General features: G+C 39.3%; 1 protein-coding gene across 1 annotated transcript in view; it reads left to right on the forward strand.

Annotated features, from left to right (window-relative positions):
* The window catches only part of LOC126342104 (UDP-glucosyltransferase 2-like), a 136282-nt gene that overhangs the window by 98543 nt on the left and 13815 nt on the right, over window positions 1-23924 (forward strand). The window contains exon 5 of the mRNA XM_050001826.1: window positions 20549-20771. Coding sequence (XP_049857783.1) covers window positions 20549-20771 — 223 coding nt within the window. The remainder of the gene's footprint in view (window positions 1-20548; window positions 20772-23924) is intronic.

Below are 23924 nucleotides of genomic sequence, written 5' to 3' on the forward strand. Positions count from 1 at the left end.
GGGACAATGAATTCACGGTATTCTTATTTCAATTTCCAGGAGTGTATTTCCCCAGAAATTTCAAGAGTCTCGTAAACTCATCTCATAAGTTTTAGTCTTATGGATACAGTTTTCAATCACTTGAGATTATACAGAATTCCACACAGCTGAAATAAAATTTGCTACATCTGAGATTCAGTGGATTCATAGATTCTGGCAAATTAATGTTTTGTTTTGCATGTACCACTGAAGGGAATTTGCAATAAAACTCTTTGGTCACTTTTATAATCCTGTAATCCATGGACTGAAGTTCATTGGTTGTATTTGAAGCAGGGAAAACAATGTCTATTATATCTTGGCTGTCACCTATGGCCCAGTCACCAACCACACAATGGTGTACCACAGTATGTCATCTTTCCAGTAAACCATAAATGCTACTGCAGGAGATCACACTGCCAGCAGCCATGATGATACCAGATGGTGCCATGTTCACCATATGTGGCACAGCTATTTTCAGCACTATCTCACCTCCACAATTCACTCAACACAGCCATGTTTCCCCAGTATTTTTTCACTAGACAGATTTATAGGACACCATTTCGTTGCTCTCCATGCAGTTGACATTGGGACTTCACTGTTCATGGTTCTCTGGGCTTAATGCTGACTGCACAAGTGGTCCAACAATCAGAGCTTCATTTGCTGGGTACAAAGCAAGTTGGTGAGAAGGGTACAACTTTTCAACAGCATTCTAGTCTCATCAATAGGCAATGAGAAATTTTGGTTCTGGGATTCTGTCCCCACTCAGTTTGTGCTCAATCAGTGTAGCCTCTCTCCCTCCACATGCTTTGTTCGTGTGCTCTCTGTGTGGTGTCTTCGGTTCATCCCTGTCCCAAAATCAAACATTTGTTGTTGTTGTTTCCAGGGGCTTACTTGACACTGTGTGTTAGACTTTCTTATGCTCTATAGAAATTGAATAGTAGTTGTTATCACTAACTGGTTATTTGTTGCCATAGTCATAACATATCCTTTGCTTTCAAATTATTTATTACTGCATTTTTCTGTATGGCACAGTGCTTTGTGTGAAATACAAGTTAGTTATTTCTTGCCATCAGATCAGTGTACCACAGCTTGGCCACTGTAGATAGGTCCCCCTTGGCTAAAACTTCCTTTCCGCCTGTGAGCAATGCTCAGCCGACATCCTTGGTGCCCTCCTTCCTCTCTTAAGCTCTCTTCTTCTGAGTGTGAGTCATACTAACCCAAGTTCTCACTTTCTTCTTGGACTGGTGACTTCCAGTACACATTGTGCTTCTTCAGGACATCACCCTGTGCTATATTGGCCTTGTCGCTACCCCAGGTGTATCTTGTTGTGGTTGTTTTCTGCAACCTCCAGGGCCTTCCACTCCTTGCAAAGTGCCTGCCTTTTCTCCAGCTGTACTTCTTTGAAAATTATGTTCTCTGGTGTTGGAAGTTTTGCTGCAAGTATGACTGCTGCCTTGGGTGGCCCAGTTGTCCTTTCTCAATAGAGGACCAGCATTTCTAGATCCAAACTTCCACCACTGCTGGCATGATTCCTTGATCTGTCATCTCACTCTGGGATACCTTCTTTCTTCAGGAGGTGCTTCTTCCCCATGATAGCTCTGACATTCTCTCTTGGAGAAGATGGGATGTGATATCCTCAACTGTTGGCTATGTCACAGCCATCAACTACACAGGAAGATGGCTCTGCCATCTCCTGCATAGAAAAGAAAAATGCTGTACCTCATCTGCCACTTACATCTTGGCCAAGAACCAGACAGTGCTGTACTGCAGGTTTCCACCTTTCCAGTATGCCAGCAATGCAATCACGGGAGGCCACACCACCAGCAGCCACAATGGTACCAGTTGGTGCTAATTTCGACATATGCTGTGCTGATATCATAGGTACTTTCTCACTTCTACAGGTCACATGTGATCACAAAGCTTTTGCAATAGTTTTTCATGAAACTGCTTTATGATATACTACCTGGCATCTCCTCATATAGTCCGGGTTGGGATTTCAGAGTTCACGGTTTTCTGGGGTTCTGCCAACCATGTAAGCAGCCCTTCAGTTGGAGTCTAATTTGCTGGGCACAAGATATGTTCTGGGCTTTATGCTGGCCACATTCATGGCCCACCATTCAGAGCCTACAGTCTCACATACAATGTTCATATTGCTGAGTCATCTGAAGTCCAACAGCCAGGGACAGCATCCATGTAGGAACATTTCCTGGCTATCGCAGTGATAGCCGATTAAGACAAACCAGGACACTTAACTCAGTAATGTCGTTAGTATAAGTGATATGCTGCACTGTGTCAACCCAAACCCGCAAGAGAGAAAGTTGAGAAAAAAAATATAGATGCAATAAATTGCTAATAATTCGTGGAGAGATGCAATAGATCTCAACCTGACCTCTCATGTGTTAACAGGTTATTTGAAATAATGCATAAGCAATTCTGAAAACAATCAGCGCTCAAGTACCTGATCAAATTGGTAAATAAGCTTTCCAGGACTATAACATTATGGAGAATATGGTAAACTAGTAGAAGCCAAACTTGGGGAAGATCAGTTTGGATTCCATAGAAATGTTGGAACACGTGAGGCAATACTGACCCTACGACTTATCTTAGAAGATAGATTAAGGAAAGGTAAACTAACGTTTCTAGCATTTGTAGACTTAGAGAAAGCATTTTACAGTGTTGACTGGGATACTCTCTTTCAAATTCTGAAGGTGGCACTGGTCAAATATAGGGAGCAAAAGGCTATTTACAATTTGTACAGAGACCAGATGGCAGTTATAAGAGTAGAGATGCATGGAAGGCAAGTGGTGGTTGAGATGGAAGTGAGACAGGGTTGTAGTCTATCCCTGGTGTAATTCAGTCTGTATATTTTGCAAGCAGTAAAGGAAACAAAAGAAAAATTTGGGGTAGGAATTAAAATCCATGGAGAAGAAATAAAAACTTTGATGTTTGCCGATGACATTGTAATTCTGTTAGAGATAGCAAAGGACCTGGAAGAGCAGTTGAATGGAATGGACAGTGTCTTGAAAGGAGGATATAAGATGAACATCAACAAAAGCAAAATGAGGATAATTGAATGTGGTCGAATGAAGTCAGGTGATGCTGAGGTAATTAGATTAGGAAATGAGTCACTTAAAGTAGTGGATGAGTTTTGCTGTTTGGGGAGCAAGGAAACTGATGATAGTTGAAATAGAGAGGATATAAAATGTAGACTGGCTATGGCAAGGAAAGCATTTCTGAAGAAGATAAATTTGTAACATCGGGTATAGATTTAAGTGTCAGGAAGTCTTTTCTGAAAGTATTTGTATGGAGTGTATGCATGTATGGTAGTGAAACATGGACAATAAATAGTTTAGACAAATAGTTTAGGAGAGAATAGAAGATTTCAAAATGTGGTGCTACAAAAGACTGCTGAAGATTAGATGGGTAGATCACACAACTAATGAGGAGGTACTGAATAAAGTTGGGGAGAAGAGGAAATTGTGGCACAACCTGACTAAAAGAAGGGACAGGTTCTGAGGCACCAAAGAATCACCAATTTAGTATTGGAGGGAAGTGTGGAGGGTAAAAATTGTAGAGGTAGACCAAGAGATGAACATGCTACGCAGATTCAGAAGGATGTAGGGTGCAGTAGTTATTCGGAGATGAAGAAGCTTGCACAGGATATAGTAACATGGAGAGCTGCATCAAACCAGTCTCTAGACTGAATACCACAATAACAATATTATAAAGATCCCATGGATCTTTTTGCATTAAGCTCATAAATAACTACAGAGATCATCAACACACCACAAATGAGTATACTGTACAAATTACTATAACTGAAAATTATACTTGATAGGTGTACTCTACCGTGTAATATTGGCATCTCTTAACTTGTTACTCAGATAGTGATATGTTGAAATTGGCATTAAATTATTTCAGTTAACTAATCCCAATTCTTAATTACAACAATTATGCATTCCAAAATGTATAAGAAATTTCTGCATTTAATTATTTTTATAAACGAGTTGTCACCTCAGGCCAAGGACATTTTTCTTACTATGGAAATCATGGAGGTACTTTTGAAGCCAGAGTGGGTGGGGTCTGCCTCCATTTTGAGTGGCAGACTACTGTTTAGAGTACTTCTTGTTCATTATTTCTGTCATGTGCACCGAACAACTGTTTCAAATCCTAAAAAATAGAGTGCTCACATGAATAACATAGTGTCAGGAAAGCAATTTCGATCTTTTTCCTGTTCTTGAATGCATATTTGCTCTAGTAATTAGAAACAGAGTGACATCATCAGGTAGTGTCACCAGAGTGAACTATGGGGGTATGAATGCAGTGAACCCACCTCCTTGGGTGAACCTAAGGTTTTGGGCTAGTTAAGATGTTGACTTGAGCTTATTATAAGGCAGATCACAAAACTTTGAACCACTATTTTTTTTACTTCCCTTCCCAAAGTTCAAAATTAGATTATTCTCTTTCACTTTATTTAGAATAGTGGGTAAAACTTGGGACATAATGCCACCTCCCTTCTTTTTTTACCTTAATGTTGGAAACAAACAACTGTTATTTACAGCCTGTGATTGGCAGTAGCTCTGCCAATAAAGCTTAAATATAGTCTTTTGAACTAAATCAGAATTCTTTCATAAGCAAACCTTTGCATGTTGGTTTACAATTGTCATCCAGAACATTTTTTAACTGTAACTTGAATGTTACCTCTCAAGAAATTACATAAATAGTAAAGTTTCTATTGTTAAACTTCAATAAAATAGTTCTGTGCTTTCTTTTTAAAGACTTATCATTCATTTAATGTTATTATGTTGTTGACTTGAGCATCTTACTCTACTTGTTGTAAGTCAGATCACTAACTTTCGAACGTTTTTATTTAATTTTTATTTATTTATTTATTTATTTTTTACTCAATGTTCAAACTTGGATTATTCTCTTTCACTTTATTTAGAATAGTGGGTAAAATGATAATTTGAGGATTTTGTTTTAATTTTAATGAATCAGAGTTTATTTTAGCTCATGAATCAGGTCTTTACATAAGCAAATGTTGATGTGAGCGAGTGACCAAAAATTTAAATCCCACATTGAATGAGGGGAGGGGGACACCTGCTCACTGCCACCACTTTCAAGCTCATCTTAAACTCAGATTTTCAAAAACTCAAACTACGTCAGGTGTTGGCTTCTCATTTACCAATTACAAATCTAATTCAGCAGTTGGATTGTCTGTCTTCAAATGGTTCACCTAGGGCAAGGAAACCTCTATAACTGCATCATTAACAATGAATATGGAATGAATACACTGGTAGTCACAATTCACTTTCAGCCCGTTTGTTCCTGTACTTGATTCTCCAATCAAGAAAAACTCAAGAACAATGCTTAATTAGTAAACACTCCACAATATACAATGTACACAAACAGCTAACACCCAACTACTTTAGGGTGAGCTTATTCCAAAATCTCCAAACCATTTGCAACACCCATATACTTTGGTGTTTGCAGCAAACTATCACAAGTACCTAAACTGGACCTCATCAGAAATCATAAATCTAGACAATGTAGGGTGCTACCATCAATATATAATTTTTTTGGCTGTCATTTCATTGTATAGTGGCCAGCTCACCCAGGATGATCTCTGGCTCATATTGCTGCTGTCAGTGACCACTGCATAGATGGTCTTTGCCACTTCTGGGTGAACAGTTGTACAAACAGTTACAATACTGGTTTTCTAGAGCATATACACACACACACTGATTCGAGTTACGGGAAATAAAGCATTTTTACACCCTTTGTCTGCTTCATAACATTTTGCTGCTTTCATAATAGATTGAAATGACCAAATTATTTACATAATTGACATAATACAATGCCTCATACCTTGAAAAGAACTGTTACTGTGTCTTGTGTCATACTTATATCAGATCAGAACAATCTTCTAGTTGTGTTATTCTGAAGTTGTTTTATATTGGACTTGTTTGTTGTGTTGTATTTATAAAGTTCCATTGTTGTTTGGCTACCTGGGCACATACATTCACTAGTAGCCTGCAACACCTGCTAGGAGTCTTAAAAACTTCAGTGTTTTAGAGTGAAACATATTTCAGGTAAGACTTGCAGATGAATACAAGAGGCACAATTTTGCAGTTTTCTTTGATCATTTGTGATCAAATGCATTCAGCCATGACATAAATGGTGCTCTTGTCATCCAGGCTCATCTCTGAGCTTTTGGTACTCTGGTCATCAGCATCCTCTTGTTACCCAAAACTGATTCATTGATTTTTGAAATAAGTTACTAATTTGGGCAGCTGGTCACATTTTCACAGCACCTGCCATGCTGAGATAGTGACACACTGCGGTGAGAGATAGCAATGGTTGACTTTAAATAACAAGTTTCATTAATAATACTCATTTTTTTGCTGCTCTTCTTTGTTGCGAGTTGATGACTCAGTAGCAGTATCCTTTCTTTGGTTTAACTTTTTATGATCATCTAGAGGATGATTGGGTTGCCTCAATGAAATCATCTGAACACTAGTGGACTTTTTGGTAAATAACATGTATATTTTCAGTCATTTCACTTTACAATACAAATCAATAACACACACAAAAAAACTCATTGGCCGTCTTCACACTTCAAATTCATACAACCAACTCACTGAACACAAAAACAAAAATTTACCTCTGACAACATATAGCAAAGAAGTTGCTATCATGTATCAGTCTATTTATGCAAGATTCTCTGTGGAACATATGTTTAATAAATAAAATATAAATTATCTTCTCTGAGAGGTCCATAATCATCACTGTAATTACATTAAGTGTTGATAAAAGCTGGCATTTAAACATTTTTACATAGCTATGTAGTAGTGGATTTTTGGTTTTTATGTTTTCAATATGGCATCAGTCGTTTCATATGACCCAATATCCATAAATACATTAATCTCACCAGAACAATTTTTATTACAGTACTCATCTTGCTATTTTGCATGCTATTGAATCAAACAATGACAAGCAACTTCAGTTTCTCTATCATATCAACTGTCCTTATTGAGCTACCCATCATGGAAAGATTCAGTTTGTGTAGTGTAAGACTTGTCAGATATGAGTTAGAGAAATGATCTAACTATATCTGCATTAAATACATCATACTTTTAATTCTGTGTTATCGAGTCTAGACACCATTTGCCCCAAGCAGTAACACCTCTTCATTCACAAATTTGGCCTCAGAACAGATTTTTCGACAAACACTCATCAAAGCAACCCACAGACATAATGAAATTTTCATCTATCTGACATTTTCTAGAGCCTTATTTGCCCTTTTAGAGAAAATGACACAGCCCTAGTTAAGAGTAATTGAATTACAACATTATCCAACCCTATATATCTGCCAGCTTTCAATGTACCATGCATCTACAGAAAAATAGTTGCATCCCATCATGAAAACTTTTTTCTCAGTTTTTGAGGTAGGCCTATCTGTGCAACTACAACTTTCTGAATGTTCTGCTGATGTTACATTTTTTGACAATATAGCACAAGTCTTCTCTTTTGTCTATGGTAACACATGTATTTGACCAATGGCCTTTTTTCTTACCCTTACACTACCACATGAAAAGCATCTTCTATCTCCATTTCTTTTATAATGTATCAGCTTCAGACTAGGATTGTTTGTGTCTCGATTGCTGTTTGTTAATCTTCATTATCGACATAATTGCCATAGTAACACTTTTGTCATCACAGTCTGTTATTTCTCAGTTCCTAATTTAAACAACATTTTTGTAACTTATTCCATGTCTTCCCTTCAGCAGGTGAATCATGCGACATAATATAGATGGTTGAACTCTTTGGGCAACGTTTGCAAAAATTGTGCACAGATGTCACCATTGTCAATCAGCTAGTCTAACAATGAAAGTTGAGTTTATAATTGTCAAATGTGGCTAAATGGCCTTATATATCACCACATGCTTGCGACACAATATTATGAAATTTGTTTGAGGCATATCAATGTTTTCAACTGACTGAACATCATAAATTTTATGTAGCACACAAACCTCTTTAGCAGTCTTGCATTCTCCGAGAAAAAGGAAAAACTTGGTGTCAAGTGGTAGTATTAGACATTCCTTGCTTTTGCATTAGCATTGGTCCATTTAGCAAGATTGGATTTGTAATTTGGCCCATCTTCTTCTGGCTTAAGTCCTCCAATTTTCTTCGCCAGTGAGTTTTTCAATTTGCTGTCTTTCTTTGGCCATTGTCTTATCTTTAACACTGCTACAACGTCAAGTTATCATAGAAATCAGCTTCAACTGTTGCATTTTGTGAATATTTTATCAACCATACATGTCTGCTACCATGTTGACAAAACACCAATTACCGTTTTGAAATGAAAAATTTATTTGGAAAACCACAAAAGTATAACAATACCACAATGCCATCAGTAAATAACAAAAACACCCTTTAGATTAGAGACAGCCATTACAAACAACCAACTTTGATGCCCTGTGAGAGACAAATTCTTAAAGATTATTGATATTCACATATGTAATAACATTGAAAACACTAATACTTTCACAAAAACCATCTCTATAAGACTTGTAGGATTTAACATTAGAAAGCAGTTGCCTGAGTGTATACATGTATTGAGCAACTGCCAGAGCATATTGTCTTATGCGTAACATAAAGCAGTTGAAGAGTGAGTTGAGGAAATTGGTATTGGGCAACTCTGTCTGTTGGACTGAAGAGTACTTTCACAGTAACACTTGGAATGAATGTACTTCGTTATTACATGGTTCATGTTAGCATTGTCATAATATTTCATAACTCTAAGTCATTTTGCTTCATTGTAGTTAAATAAAATGTACATCACTGACTCCTTTCCACATCTTAGATACTCCCATCCATATAATCTATAGCAATGTGATTCGTGTAACGTAATGTAAAATTAGAATTGTAACTTAATTCAATCAGCCAATATATATATATATATATATATATATATATATATATATATATATATATATATATATATATATATATATATATAGAAAGAAACTTCCACATGGGAAAAATATATTAAAAACAAAGATTCCAAGACTTACCAAGCGGGAAAGCGCCGGCAGACAGGCACAATGAACAAAACACACACACAGAATTACTAGCTTTCGCAACCGATGGTTGCTTCTTCAGGAAAGAGGGAAGGAGAGGGAAAGACGAAAAGATGTGGGTTTTAATGGAGAGGGTAAGGAGTCATTCCAATCCCGGGAGCGGAAAGACTTCCCTTGGGGGAAAAAAGGACAGGTGTACACTCGCACATACACACATATCCATCCGCACATACACAGACACAAGCAGACATATTTAAAGGCAAAGAGTAATGGCAGAGATGTCAGTCGAGGCGGAAGTACAGAGGCAAAGAAGTTGTTGAAAGACAGGTGAGGTATGAGCGGCGGCAACTTGAAATTAGCGGAGGTTGAGTCCTGGCAGATATCGAGAAGAGAGGATATACTGAAGGGCGAGTTCCCATCTCTGGAGTTCGGATAGGTTGGTGTCGGTGGGAAGTATCCAGATGACTCAGACGGTGTAACACTGTGCCAAGATGTGCTGGCCGTGCACCTAGGCATGTTTAGCCACAGGGTGATCCTCATTACCAACAAACACTGTCTGCCTGTGTCCATTCACGTGAAGGGACAGTTTGTTGCTGGTCATTCCCACATAGAAAGCGTCACAGTGTAGGCAGGTCAGTTGGTAAATCACGTGGGTGCTTTCACACGTGGCTCTCCCTTTGATCGTGTACACCTTCCGGCTTACAGGACTGGAGTAGGTGGTGGTAGGAGGGTGCATAGGACAGGTTTTACACCGGGGGCGGTTGCAAGGGTAGGAGCCAGAGGGTAGGGAAGGTGGTTTGGGGATTTCATAGGGATGAACCAAGAGGTTACGAAGGTTAGGTGGACAGCGGAAAGACACTCTTGGTGGAGTGGGGAGGATTTCATGAAGGATGGATCTCATTTCGGGGCAGGATTTTAAGAAGTCGTATCCCTGCTGGAGAGCCACATTCAGAGTCTGATCCAGTCCCAGGAAGTATCCTGTCACAAGTGGGGCACTTTTGGGGTTCTTCTGTGAGAGGTTCTGGGTTTGAGGGGATGAGGAAGTGGCTCTGGTTATGTGCTTCTGTACCAGGTCGGGTGGGTAGTTGTGGGATGCGAAAGCTGTTTTCAGGTTGTTGGTGTAATGGTCGAGGGATTCAGGACTGGAGCAGATTCGTTTGCCACGAAGGCCTAGGCTGTAGGGAAGGGACCGTTTGATATGGAATGGGTGGCAGCTGTCATAATGGAGGTACTGTTGCTTGTTGGTGGGTTTGATGTGGACAGATGTGTGAAGCTGGTCATATATATATATATATATATATATATATATATATATATTTTAAAAACAAAGATTCCAAGACTTACCAAGCGGGAAAGCGCCGGCAGACAGGCACATGAACAAAACACACAAACACACACACAGAATTACGAGCTTTCGCAACTGGCAGTTGCTTCGTCAGGAAAGAGGGAAGGAGAGGGAAAAATGAAAGGATGTGGGTTTTAAGGGAGAGGGTAAGGAGTCATTCCAATCCCGGGAGCAGAAAGACTTCCCTTAGGGGAAAAAAGGACAGGTGTACACTCGCTCATACACACATATCCATCCGCACATACACAGACACAAGCAGACATATTTAAAGGCAAAGAGTAAGGGCAGAGATGTCAGTCGAGGCGGAAGTACAGAGGCAAAGAAGTTGTTGAAAGACAGGTGAGGTATGAGCGGCGGCAACTTGAAATTAGCGGAGGTTGAGGCCTGGCGGATATCGAGAAGAGAGGATATACTGAAGGGCGAGTTCCCATCTCCAGAGTTCGGATAGGTTGGTGTTGGTGGGAAGTATCCAGATAACTCGGACGGTGTAACACTGTGCCAAGATGTGCTGGCCGTGCATCAAGGCATGTTTAGCCACAGGGTGAACCTCATTACCAACAAACACTGTCTGCCTGTGTCCATTCATGCGAATGGACAGTTTGTTGCTGGTCATTCCCACATAGAAAGCATCACAGTGCAGGCAGGTCAGTTGGTAAATCACGTGGGTGCTTTCACATGTGGCTCTCCCTTTGATCGTGTACACCTTCCGGGTTACAGGACTGGAGTAGGTGGTGGTGGGAGGGTGCATAGGACAGGTTTTACACCGGGGGTGGTTGCAAGGGTAGGAGCCAGAGGGTAGGGGAGGTGGTTTGGGGATTTCATAGGGATGAACCAAGAGGTTACGAAGGTTAGGTGGACGGTGGAAAGACACTCTTGGTGGAGTGGGGAGGATTTCATGAAGGATGGATCTCATTTCGGGGCAGGATTTTAGGAAGTCGTATCCCTGCTGGAGAGCCACATTCAAGGTCTGATCCAGTTCCGGGAAGTATTCTGTTACAAGTGGGGCACTTTTGGGGTTCTTCTGTGAGTGGTTCTGGGTTTGAGGGGATGAGGAAGTGGCTCTGGTTATCTGCTTCTGTACCAGGTTGGGAGGGTAGTTGCGGGATGCGAAAGCTGTTTCCTTCCCTCTTTCCTGACGAAGCAACTGCCAGTTGCGAAAGCTCGTAATTCTGTGTGTGTGTTTGTGTGTTTTGTTCATGTGCCTGTCTGCCGGCGCTTTCCCGCTTGGTAAGTCTTGGAATCTTTGTTTTTAATATATTTTTCCCAAGCGGGAAAGCGCCGGCAGACAGGCACATGAACAAAACACACAAACACACACACAGAATTGCTAGCTTTTGCAAGCGATGGTTGCTTCTTCAGGAAGGAGAGGGAAAGACGAAAGGATGTGGGTTTTAAGGGAGAGGGTAAGGAGTCATTCCAATCCCGGGAGCGGGCAAAGCCTAAATATGTCTGCTTGTGTCTGTGTATGTGCGGATGGATGTGTGTGCATGTGTGTGTGTGTGAGAGTGTACACCTATCCTTTTTTTCCCCCTAAGGGAAGTCTTTCCACTCCCGGGATTGGAATGACTCCTTACCCTCTCCCTTAAAACCCACATCCTTTCGTCTTTCCCTCTCCTTCCTGAAGAAGCAACCATCGGTTGCGAAAGCTAGTAATTCTGTGTGTGTGTTTGTGTGTTTTGTTCACTGTGCCTGTCTGCCGGCGCTTTCCCGCTTGGTAAGTCTTGGAATCTTTGTTTTTAATATATTTTTCCCATGTGGAAGTTTCTTTCTATTTTTTATATATATATATATGAAATTAATAATGATTGGATATATTAAATCAAATGATCATGTAGTTCCTTTCATGGGTGAAGAACAGGGTAACCTCATATTCACTGGCAGAGCACCAGCAAAGTTCAATGTTTCCTATAATATTCAGGAATACTACCCAAGTGTGTGATATCCATATCAGATTGGAGTAACTTCATCAACAAAAATATTTCTAGTCAATATACCAACTGTGAAGCTCTGATCAAGTACAAAATGATATTCAGCCTCATAAAAGAAACTTGTATGCCAGTGACAATCATAACTCTCACAAGAGGACAACTAGAGTTTTGGGCCACCAACTGTCATGAACAGAACTAGCCCAGGACGGTCAGCTCAAAGCCATTAATGGAAAATCATTCTACCATTACCAACCACACAATGAAGGAATGAACTATCCACCCACCAGTAAGTCCTCGCTTGAACATGAAACTACAATGGCAAGTGTTGGCCACTCTGCATCAATACTAAAATGCATTCAAGTCTCAAGTAGAGACAATACAGATGAGATGACATAATGTAAAGCATTGTATCAATACTGATGATCATCTCATCAACCAGCCAGCACTCCAGCTGAACACTGGATACTTTCAAAAGAAATGAAGAAGATGCAGCTGGTGAATGTCACTCACACCTAGAAGTGTCTGAAGGGAGGAAAATACTTCTCCACTACTGATATGCAAACGGGATACTGGAATGTCGAAGTAGAGGAGATTAACTAAGAAAAAACTGCTTTCACAGCACCTGTGACCTCTATGGTTAGTGAAATGGTTCAGCCCTGGTAGCCAGCTTGATTTAACATCATAACCAAGCAAACTATCTTTATTATCCAGATAATATTGTTGTTTTCTAGAAGACATTTGAAAAGCATCTAAACCATATGACAGCTGTGATGATGTGTGTCAGAGATGCAGATGACAAGTAAAAAAGTCTTGGGGCACCTAATTTACACAAGTCTACTTCGTCCTAAATAAAAGTCATATTGGGGTAGATAGTTCGGCTCTGTCTGTACTTCTGTTTCTGCTCAATAAACGTACTCTCAGTCTGAAATGTTCTTGGTGATGATCCTGGTCATGTGATTGGTATTGGGGTTTATATTCTATGTGATACCATCATGTAATGCATATGCTGATGTTATAGGAATCTGAGTGGTGCAATGTTCTCCCCTAACCGAAACAACAAACAAATTGCAATTTATTGCTCTTACCATATTTCCATTATAACATAGAATGATGACTATTCAAAACAAAGGAAAATCTCAGAAAAGACAAGGATGGAAACATCACAGAATCAGAAGAACAGACAGAACATCCTCATAATAAGTCTCTGATACTTTGTTATCTTATGGGAGAAGCCCTGTCTTGAAGACAAGTATAGTGACAGTGATCTGCCGTATGAAAGTTCCTCCTTTTTGCATACTGGGAATCCATCCCCATCAAACTCCAGTCACACTGAGAATCCAGCTTTCTGCATGCTGTGCAAATTTCTTTCTACTCTAATGATTCTTTCAAAGTTTTACATAGTTTAAATTCAGAAAATGAAAAATAAAAACTGATACTGAGCTAGGAAGATACAGACTCATCATGTAAGAGAACTCAAATGTAGTTTATGAGAATTTTTTCACAGACAGGAGATATACCCAATTAAATTAAACAACAATTTCAACATATTAGAAAATGAAGATCATACATGGATGAAATGATCAATTGTTTAATAAAGATACTTAGTAAAAAGGCAAAAGATGTCACAGGTATGAAGGAGGTGATATGTCCTGTTGAAAAAGGCAGCTATTAAACATCAGAGATTAAACAAGTGATAATAGAAATTTGACGAAATAAATACTTTCCAAAAATATCTTTGAGAGGTATCAGAATGAATAGTGAAAATGTGATTAGCAAATAGTTGAAACAATAAGAGTTTGAAGAATATTAAACAGAAGATTATGTTGAACAGGCAACATGCAATTAATTCATCAGTCAAAATAACAGATGACACAGTAACTAACACAGAGAGAAAATTATACAAGCAGTCCCAAATTTCTTTAATTGTTCCCATATTTCAACAGCTTAATCAGAAATTTAGATAATCAGTAACGAAAATGATGAAATTTGTGTGTAATGCAACATGAGGTTAATACAGGTATTCAATATATGAAGAAAGTAAAGGCATCTGGACATAGTGTTTGAATAAAAAAGATTAAAAGTGGAGGAGAAATAAAACAAAAGTAGCTTTTAAAATTATTTACGGAATGTATGTGAAAGAAGACAATTCCTCAAAACTGGAAAACTGTTGCAACGGTTCTACTTCACAAGAAACTTTGAAAGACATGCTATAAGAAAATTCAGACCAGTGAACCTTCTCTACATATTACACAAGGTATTCAATACAGTTATCACCAACCACAAAAAGAAAATTTGGATTTCAACCACACAAAGGAATGAGCTGGCTTCACAAAAGGATATAACATAACACATCATTTGCAGGTTCTGAGCAAAGTTATAGAAAGGTGCAATGAGAGACAATTATTGATTTTAGTGGTATTTTGAAAATGATTAAGAGATTATGAAACAATTTCAAAAAAATCTGGATGGATGGTCCTTGGAAATTAATGTACTGACCCAACAAATGTACATATATTGAATAATATCTATGCCAGTCGTATAGCTTCATACACATCAGACTGCAAATTGAAATGTCAACAGTGCAAACATAAATAGCTGCCACAAAAACAACATAAAATATCAATTAAACCATGAACCATGCAGGAGCAGCCCTTATTAATATACATTGCTTGAAACAATAGTGACGCACCCAGAAGGGAAGCCCACCCGGTTAGCCATGCAGTCTAACACATGGGTTTCCAAATTGGGAAGGAGTGCCTGGTCCCTAGCACGAATCCGCCCAACAGACTTGTGTTGTGGTCCAGTGAGATGGCCAGTCTGTGGACAGTTTTTAGGAGGTTTTCCATCTGCCTTGGCGGATGTGGGCTGGTTCCCTTATTCTGCCTCAGCTACACTATGTTGGTGATTGCTGCGCAAACAAGTTCTCCATGAACGCTTACACCACCATTACTCTACCACAAAAACATAGGGGTTACACTCGTCTGGTGTGAGACGTTCCCTGAGAGAGTCCACTGGGGGCCAAACCGCACAATAACCCACGCTCACGCACCAACTGGTTGTAATGAAATGCATAGAGGCCTTCTTCCATATGGATGTCTCAGAGATGGCAGCCTTGGCCTCAAAGTATGACTGCGGGAATCCATTTTGGTCAATGACCAAACTCACGTGCAGAAGTGGGATGATGGCTGCACGGGTTAACGTCATTGGCTGGACCACAAGAGATGCAGGAGTGTCTGTGGTTGATGCCCCTGGAGCAGTTCAGCAGGTCTGTTGTTGCTAAACAGCATGAACCATTAGGAAGACAGAAACTCATCCAAGGCAACGTTGGATGGGGGCTAAGTCACATACTTTTTAATTTGCATTTTGAATGTTCTAACTAATCTTTCAGTCTCACCATTGGACTGAGGGTGGAAGGGTGAGGCGAAAATGTGGCAAATACTGTGGGCATTGCAGTAGGAGTCAAACGCTGTGTCACAAACTGAAGGCTTTTATCAGACACCAACATTGCCAGAAGTCCTTCAATGAAAAAAAAAATATTGACTGGGCTGCCATGGTGACAGAGGCATTGATGGACAATGACCATCATATGGGAACTGAGAGAATGCATCAATTACTATTAGGTCTGCAAAATCAATGTGGAGATGGTTGTGGTCACAGAGACCATGTTGCCTGTGGGGCAGCTTGCTGCAATGAGCATTGATAACATACCATAAATAAATGAGTGATGTCACCATCCACACTACACCAAAAAATGTGATGTCAGGCTAACATCTCACTACATGACAACCCCCAGTTATCTGTGTGCAGAAATTGCAGGATCTTTGAATAGAGAGCAAAGGCAACAACTACAATTACTTCCCATAAAATCAGATCGGTAGTACTAGTCTGCATAACCCAAGCATAGTGATTGGAAGATCACTGACAGTTTGTTGAGTACATTCATCAACATGGAAACAGAGTAGCTCCCCCCAATTAAAAACTGGGTCCAGACCATCTGGAAGATGGGAGAATGCATCAGCAGTTGCATATTTAGCCATGGGGTGAAAGTGAATCTCGTAGTTGTGCTGAGAGAGAAACTGTGCCTAGCATTGAAAGTGATGCACTGCCTTGTCTAGCAATGATGCTGAGGGGTTAAACAGTGAAAGTGATGGCTCATGGTCCATGGTGAGGTGGAAGTTTACACAATACAGAAAAACTTGAAACTTCTTTAAGGCATAAACAATGGTGAGGGCTTCTTTGTCTATTTTTGAACATATATTCGAAGCCAATTTAAGTGTCTTTGAGGTGTATGCAATAGGACGCACAGAGACATCAGAATATTTATGAACTAACACCATCCCCATCCCATGCTGGGATGCATCTGTTGCTAACACTAAATGTTGATCTGGTTGGAAGGTTATGAGGCAAGGTACAGATTGTAACATGGACTTCAGTTTGGAAAATACCATTTCACATGCTAGCAACCGGTGCAAAGACATGCCTTTATGCAGCAAGGCATGTAACTGTTGTGCAACTGGTGCCACCTCTGGAAAAAAACTGATGATAATAAGCAATCTTACCTTAAATCAGGATGTGAAAGAGGCACAATGGCAGAGACATTCTGACAAAGGAGCTTGATACCAGCACTAGAGATCTCAAACCCAAGATAAACAATAGAAGGCTGAAAGAAGCAGCTCTCTTCGAAATTGCATTTTAACCACGTGGCCTGTAACACCAAAAGGAGCATTCATAAGTTGTTGAGATGTTCAGCAGTGGAGGAGCCAGAGACTACAATATCATCAAGGTAGTTGGCACAGCCAGGCACAGACCTCGTGAGTTGTTTGAGAAACCATTGAAACTCACTGGGGCACTGGCCATGCCAAATGGAAATCAAAAATATTGATTCTAGCCAAAAGAAGTATTTCAACCAAGAGCTGTTGAGAGTCAGCATCAATGGGAAGCTGAAAATATGCATTAGAGATGTTGATATTGAAAAAATACTGATCACCAACAAGGCTTAGCAAAGAGTTTGTCATGGTGTGGCAAGGGACATGTATCAATGATAGACTGAGTATTGACAGAAACTTTGAAATTGCCACAAAGGTATAACCATCCCAATGGCTTCTTGACAATGACTAAGGGGGGTAGCCCATTAACTAGATGTAATTGGTTGGGTGATCCAGGGGGCCATGAGGTGTCAAGCTCCACCTCAACTTGGTCACGCAGCATCATTAGCACTGGGTGAGCCTGAAAGAAATGAGGTCTGACCGAATGTTTCATGATGATGTGGCCGTTGAAATTATTGGTATAACCCAAACCCATAAAAAACTGGGCAGAAAATTCAGAGCTTAACGAGTCAAGTCATGTGTAATGAACTTGATTAGACATGAGATTAACTTCATCAGAAATAGGAAACCTGAAAAAGTTAAAGATGTCCAAACCAAACAAATTTTTGGTTCATCCATTGTTCACCGCCAGAAAAGTCGGTGGATGAACCACAGATTTTTATGTGCCTGGGGCCAAGAAACTACCTAATGGTGGAAAGCATTGCTTATTGCAGATGATTAATGTACAAGACAGTGGTGCTAGAAGGGAAGAACCCAAGTCCATGTACAATGAGTAATGACACAGCAGTGCCAGTGTTGACTTGCATGTGCAAACCCTTTTGATAAACCTTGACATCAATATAAAGCTTACTTGGTGCAGTGGACATTATTAATACACAGTTGACATCCATGTGAGCACCTGCAATAGGCCACTGGAATTTTGCTGCTGCTGCAGGGAGTCGGGCCACCCATCATGAATTTTTGCTCATGCACAGACCACTGCCACCATATTGTCCCCCTGTGAACCGTCTAACAAACAGCAGGGGGAAGTGGATTGAACTTCTGCAGCTTCCCACCGTGATTCAGTTTGAGTACCTGCAGCCCTCAAAACCTCAAATTATTGTTGGAGGGGGAGGGGTTTTCATATTGAAGGGTCCTCTCATGAACCTCATGATTGTGTGTCAACCAAACGATTGCATCAAGAACTGTTTTGTTGGCATACAACTCCTTCTGTACATAAGTTACAAAATGGCAGTGACAGCTTAAACTGTGAAACTCAGCTGCCCAAGTCTTATAAGAGTGTTTGGGTTTCTTGTGACACATACAACTCAACTCAACTGCAATGATATGATCCGTTTACAGTAGTATTTCAAAAGGAGGTCATACATGTTATCAAAAGGGAGTCAAGATGGATCCTGCAGGGGGTCCAGTTGGCAAAGGAGTTGATACATGCAAGGCAATAATCAAGACAAAAAGAAAGCATGACATAAGGTAACATCAGTCGATCCAAATGCATGAAAATGCTGCAGCACCTGTTTTTTGTATGCTTCTCATTCTTAGACAGACTCGTTGTAAGGTGGAAATGGCTGGGATAGTGCAGCAAGTGATGTGGCCTGAGACAGACCTGATCTGGCCAAAACGGAGGCAAGCATCTGCAATACCACAATTTGATTGTGTTACACTGTGGTGAATGCCTTCTGCTGTTGACTGAGATGCTGTAATGATATAGTAAGAACCTCCTGCTGATCAAGCAGCCGGTGTAAAAACTCATTAGTAGCACTGCCAGACATCACAGACACAATGGAGGACCAACCAGAGTCTGAAAACTGCACAGAAAACAATCCCACACTTGTCATCACTTGTTTTGTAACTTGGACACACAACATGACCAAGAATTTAAGTACAGTGTTATTAGGCTGTGGCAAGTATGCCAATTGTCATAGCATACACTGAACACAATAAGATGAGGCAAATGTATGCAGGCAGTAATAACACAATAACTGAGTATGAGCATAGTGTGGCAGGGTACAAATAGGCACCCAACCATGGCTGGCTCTATTGAAAGTTCACTATATTGCTCTTTTATTTCACACTGTAATGGATGACAACACACTGCTAACATGTGGCTTTCAAGTGTGCATGCATTACTTCAGTGAGAAAACGATTTTGCAGAGACCAGTGTATATAGTGGTGTATGCTGATGGATGCAGTGATTGTCTGTCTTTCTAGTGTATCAGAAGAGGCAGCACACACTGTCAGACTTTATTGAATCCACACCTAGATATATATTGTGCTACTCTTGAACTGGAACAGTACTTGTGTAGTACAATAGCTGCTTCTTGACAATTTGAATGTACTGAATTCTTTCCCTTGACCTTCTTCCACTAAGCACCATCCATAATGCATGAGTCTTCACTACTCTCAGAGCTCACTCTTAGTTCTGTAGCTCAATGCCTTCTTGAAACCACAGTGTCATCTTAATCTCAACAGAACAGTGTAAGGCATGCCAGCTGTCTGTAAAAAGTTTTAAATTTCTTCCACAGCTTCTCATGTTATCCAACCTAGTCTTGTTGATAGCATATGGATCTTTGTGAGTACATTGATTTTCATAAGCATCAGTCACATTAGAATGAAATTTTCACTCTACAGTGGAGTGTGCACTGATATGAAACTTCCTGGCAGATTAAAACTGTGTGCCGGACCGAGACTCGAACTCGGGACCTTTGCCTTTCACGGGCAAGTGTTCTACCACTGAGCTACCCAAGTACGACTCCTTTCTTCCAGGAGTGCTAGTTCTGCAAGGTTCGCAGGAGAGCTTCTGTGAAGTTTGGAAGGTAGGAGAAAAGGTACTGGCAGAATTAAAGCTGTGAGGATGGGGCGTGAGTCGTGCTTGGGTAGCTCAGTGGTAGAGCACTTGCCTGTGAAAGGCAAAGGTCCTAATTTGAGTCTCGGTCCAGCACACAGTTTTAATCTGCCAGGAAGTTTCATCAGTCATATTCATTAGTGCAAAATCACAACATGCTTTCTTTTGATACTAGAATTAATGCATCCCACGTAGTGATCTCTTTTTCAGTTCAAAACACCCATTCCAATCTGTGTAGTTGCTGGAAGGCTCTGATGAATCACCTACAGCTGCTAGCAATCCAGTTTGTTAACATGAGATTTCCAAATTTTTACCTGTCATATTTAATAAAAATTATCTTAATATGGATGGAAAATAAGCCTCTGTTTGTACGTATTCTTATTATTTATGACATTTATCCACAGCTTTTGTGGCAATCCTTGTAACTGTAAGATACAGTTACATAGTTTTTGTAAATATACTGTCAGAAATGTAGTTGGAGACTATGGGACATGTGTGTTGTGCAGGAGGTCCGTGAATTCCTGGATGGTGCAGAAGAAGGTGCAGTGTACTTCAGCCTGGGCACCAATGTGCGAAGCTCCCTACTGTCTGCAGACAAAGTGCATGCAATTATAGAAGCACTGGGTGAACTTCCACAACGCATTCTCTTGAAGTGGGAGACTGGGAAGTTACCTGAAGTGCCACCCAATGTGCTCACCTCTAACTGGTTTCCACAGCAGGATGTGCTTGGTGAGTATTGACCATGATTGTGCCAACTGTCTACACACATATGCATTATTCAGAATGATAGTTCTAAAATAAAACAGGTTTTTTTCATTGTGGCAAAGACATACACAGTATGCAGTGATAGGCACTCCCATAACTTATTGCCTTTCAGTAACATACATATGTGAGGTCCACTACTCACTGTCAGAAGCTTTATTGTGTTGTCTACTTCAGACTTTGCTGTCATGAGATAGGATTTATTTAACAAGAGATGGTAAAACAAAATAAGCACCAGTTGGTATAGCCTAAAGCAAACCAAGCATGTCTTGGAAAACAGCACTTAACACTAGGATAGCACTTGGAGTTCAGTACACTAATGCAAAAGATTGCAGCTGAATCACACAGAAGAATTCCATTTTGACATTGACAGTCAGTAGAGGAAGCCACACTTTGGGTTCTTGTCCCAGGGGCACATGACAGTAGTTATGCCTCTGCCACCCAATGAACATCTGCACTTGAATAGGGTACCTGGATATTACCATACTGATGTTGGCATGGCCTGACCCATGGAGTATAGAGAAGTACGTGTATGGGAATGAATCTGTATGAATTCAGAAATAGTATTAAAATATAGAGGCAGCATACATAAAGTAGAAAAATTAAATTCCACGTTTAAAAACATGTTCACACATGATGATACTACCATATGAATGTTTAACCACTGGACACACTCACAAACAGAGATATAGATATTAGCGGCACTGGTAATGAAAAACAGTCAACGTTAGTTAAAGTGTACAAAGAACCAGGTCCTGAAAGGATCCTTGTTACATTTTACATGGAATATGTCACAGAACTAGCTCATATTTATTGACGAAATCTACTGCAGTGAATAGCTCCAGTTAACTGGAAAAGAGTGCAAGTAAGCTCTATTTACAAAAAAGCTAAAAAATCATATTCATGTAGTTACAAACCAGTACTACTGATGTCCAATTGTTTCAGGATTCTAGAAAATATTCTAAGCCCACACATTAAAAACTTCCTAGAAGTAAACAAGTTTATATCAAAGAATCACCACATATTTAGGAAAAGCTATATGTGTGAAACACAGTTTGCTTTATTTTTGTATGTTATCTTGCAAAGAACAGCTGCATGTTGTAATCTCCCCTCTGACACATCATTTGTTGATTGTTTCCTTAATACGCTTAAAAAGGAGTAAGATTTACTATTAACTATTCACTTATATTCTTTTCTTATATTTGGCTCCAGTTCTTCATGTCGAGGGGCAGATTCTTGAATCTGAAATTTTTGAAGTTATGGGTTCTCATGGTTCCAAATGCTATAAATAATGCTCAAGTATTGCCTGAGCTGTAATTTCTATTTTTATATTAATTTTATTTTCTCACAATTTTCTATATCACACTCTCTTTATAATTTCCACTTCAACAAAACGAAAAATTATATTGTTTTTGCCAAAATTAAAAACATGTCCAATCACATCAGAGGCATGCCCTCTACTAATCCACTCTGTGGTACTAACAATATCCCAAAAAGTTTACAAATTTTCTTGACAAATGACTTTTTATTAATTTCTATACCATTATTTGATAAGTGAACCCAGAAATAAATTTAATAATTTGTGTCAGATTCTGTGATCAATATTAGAAATTTTAAGTGTGCTCAATATTTCATAATTTAAAATGTTTCTAAAAGAAAAGTAATTTTAACTGTACATTCAAAGCTAGCACATACCAATTGTAACAACGAAAATAAAGCAATTTCTTTTTATACATTTTAGCCTGAAACAAAATACATTGTGTAAAAAAACATATGCAGTTGTTTAGAAAAACAGTTGAGATAATATTAACCTGTTCAAAAACTCAAAATTATTTTTGGTATCGACTACTCCTGTTGAGGAAAAGTAATGCTAGGGGAGGGTGTTCCTTTACAAAGTGAACAGATAGATTCTGTCTTCCTAGGTTTCTGGAATACATTTGATACCATATCACACAGTCACCTAATAATCAAGATATAATAATATGGAGTACCTTCAAAAATACGTGATTGGCTTCATGAATATGTGACTAATAGGACCCAGCATATTATATTCAACAGTGAATGTTCCACAGAAATGAAAGCAACATTGGATGTGTCCCAAGAAAGCATATTAGGACCTCTAAAATTCTCAAAACGCATAGAAAATTATCACAATAGATCAGTAACACTATAAGATTGTTCACAGACTATGCTGTTGTGTTTAGGAAAGCATTGTTGCTAGACAATTGTAAGGAACTAAAGAAAGACTTGGACAAAATTTCCACTTGGTGCAATGAATGCCAACTTTCTTTAAATGTAGACAAATGGCAGCTAATGCTTATAACAAAGAAAAAGAACCTGATAGTATATGACTACATCTAATCAAATCTTTCAATGCACTAGGAGCAGTATTGCAATATTCTTCAGTGTGTCGTTAACAGGGCAAAACCTAGTCATTAAAAAGGCAAAACCTATGCACTATGCACAAAAAATTCAAAATTTCAGTAATGAGGTGAGGACAGTTTGAACATTATTAGACATTACCCCAATAAACTCTACAAGACAAATGATAACGAACTCCTAAATGGCTGTAACAATGAGACAGAGGATGCAAAATTAAAATAATTGGTTACTTGAATTCTTGTGAGCAGTAGCTGACAGACATCAAAAGCACGGGCAATAAACTTGCTTCCAGATATAATGCATACTAACCACTATACACCAGTTTTGCTACCTAATCTGTTATAGAGGTCACAAGAACCATTACATCACTAAAAAATAGTACTCTTCTGGCTGCAATAATATCTCAACTGAAGTACCAAAATCTTGCCTTATTTGGTAACACCACCCTTGAGTCAAAGAGTATTTTATAAAAGACTGAAGTACACAGTAATAACAACAACATACAGATGTGGAGAAAAGCAACTGTTTTATAATTATAAACTGATCTCACACCTTCATATGCCCTCAAAAATTTTGAGAAAGCAACTTACAGCAGAATACTGAACCAAATTTTTTAATAACAGGTCAGTCTGGCTTTTGTAAAGGCTTCTTTCCTGAGAATGCAATGTATGATTTCACAAACACATTTCTCATAGAGCCAAACAACAAAAATTACCCTGTTACATTTTCTGTGATATT

This window comes from Schistocerca gregaria, chromosome 1 (assembly GCF_023897955.1).
Source record: "Schistocerca gregaria isolate iqSchGreg1 chromosome 1, iqSchGreg1.2, whole genome shotgun sequence".
NCBI classification, from domain to species: Eukaryota; Metazoa; Arthropoda; class Insecta; order Orthoptera; family Acrididae; genus Schistocerca; species Schistocerca gregaria.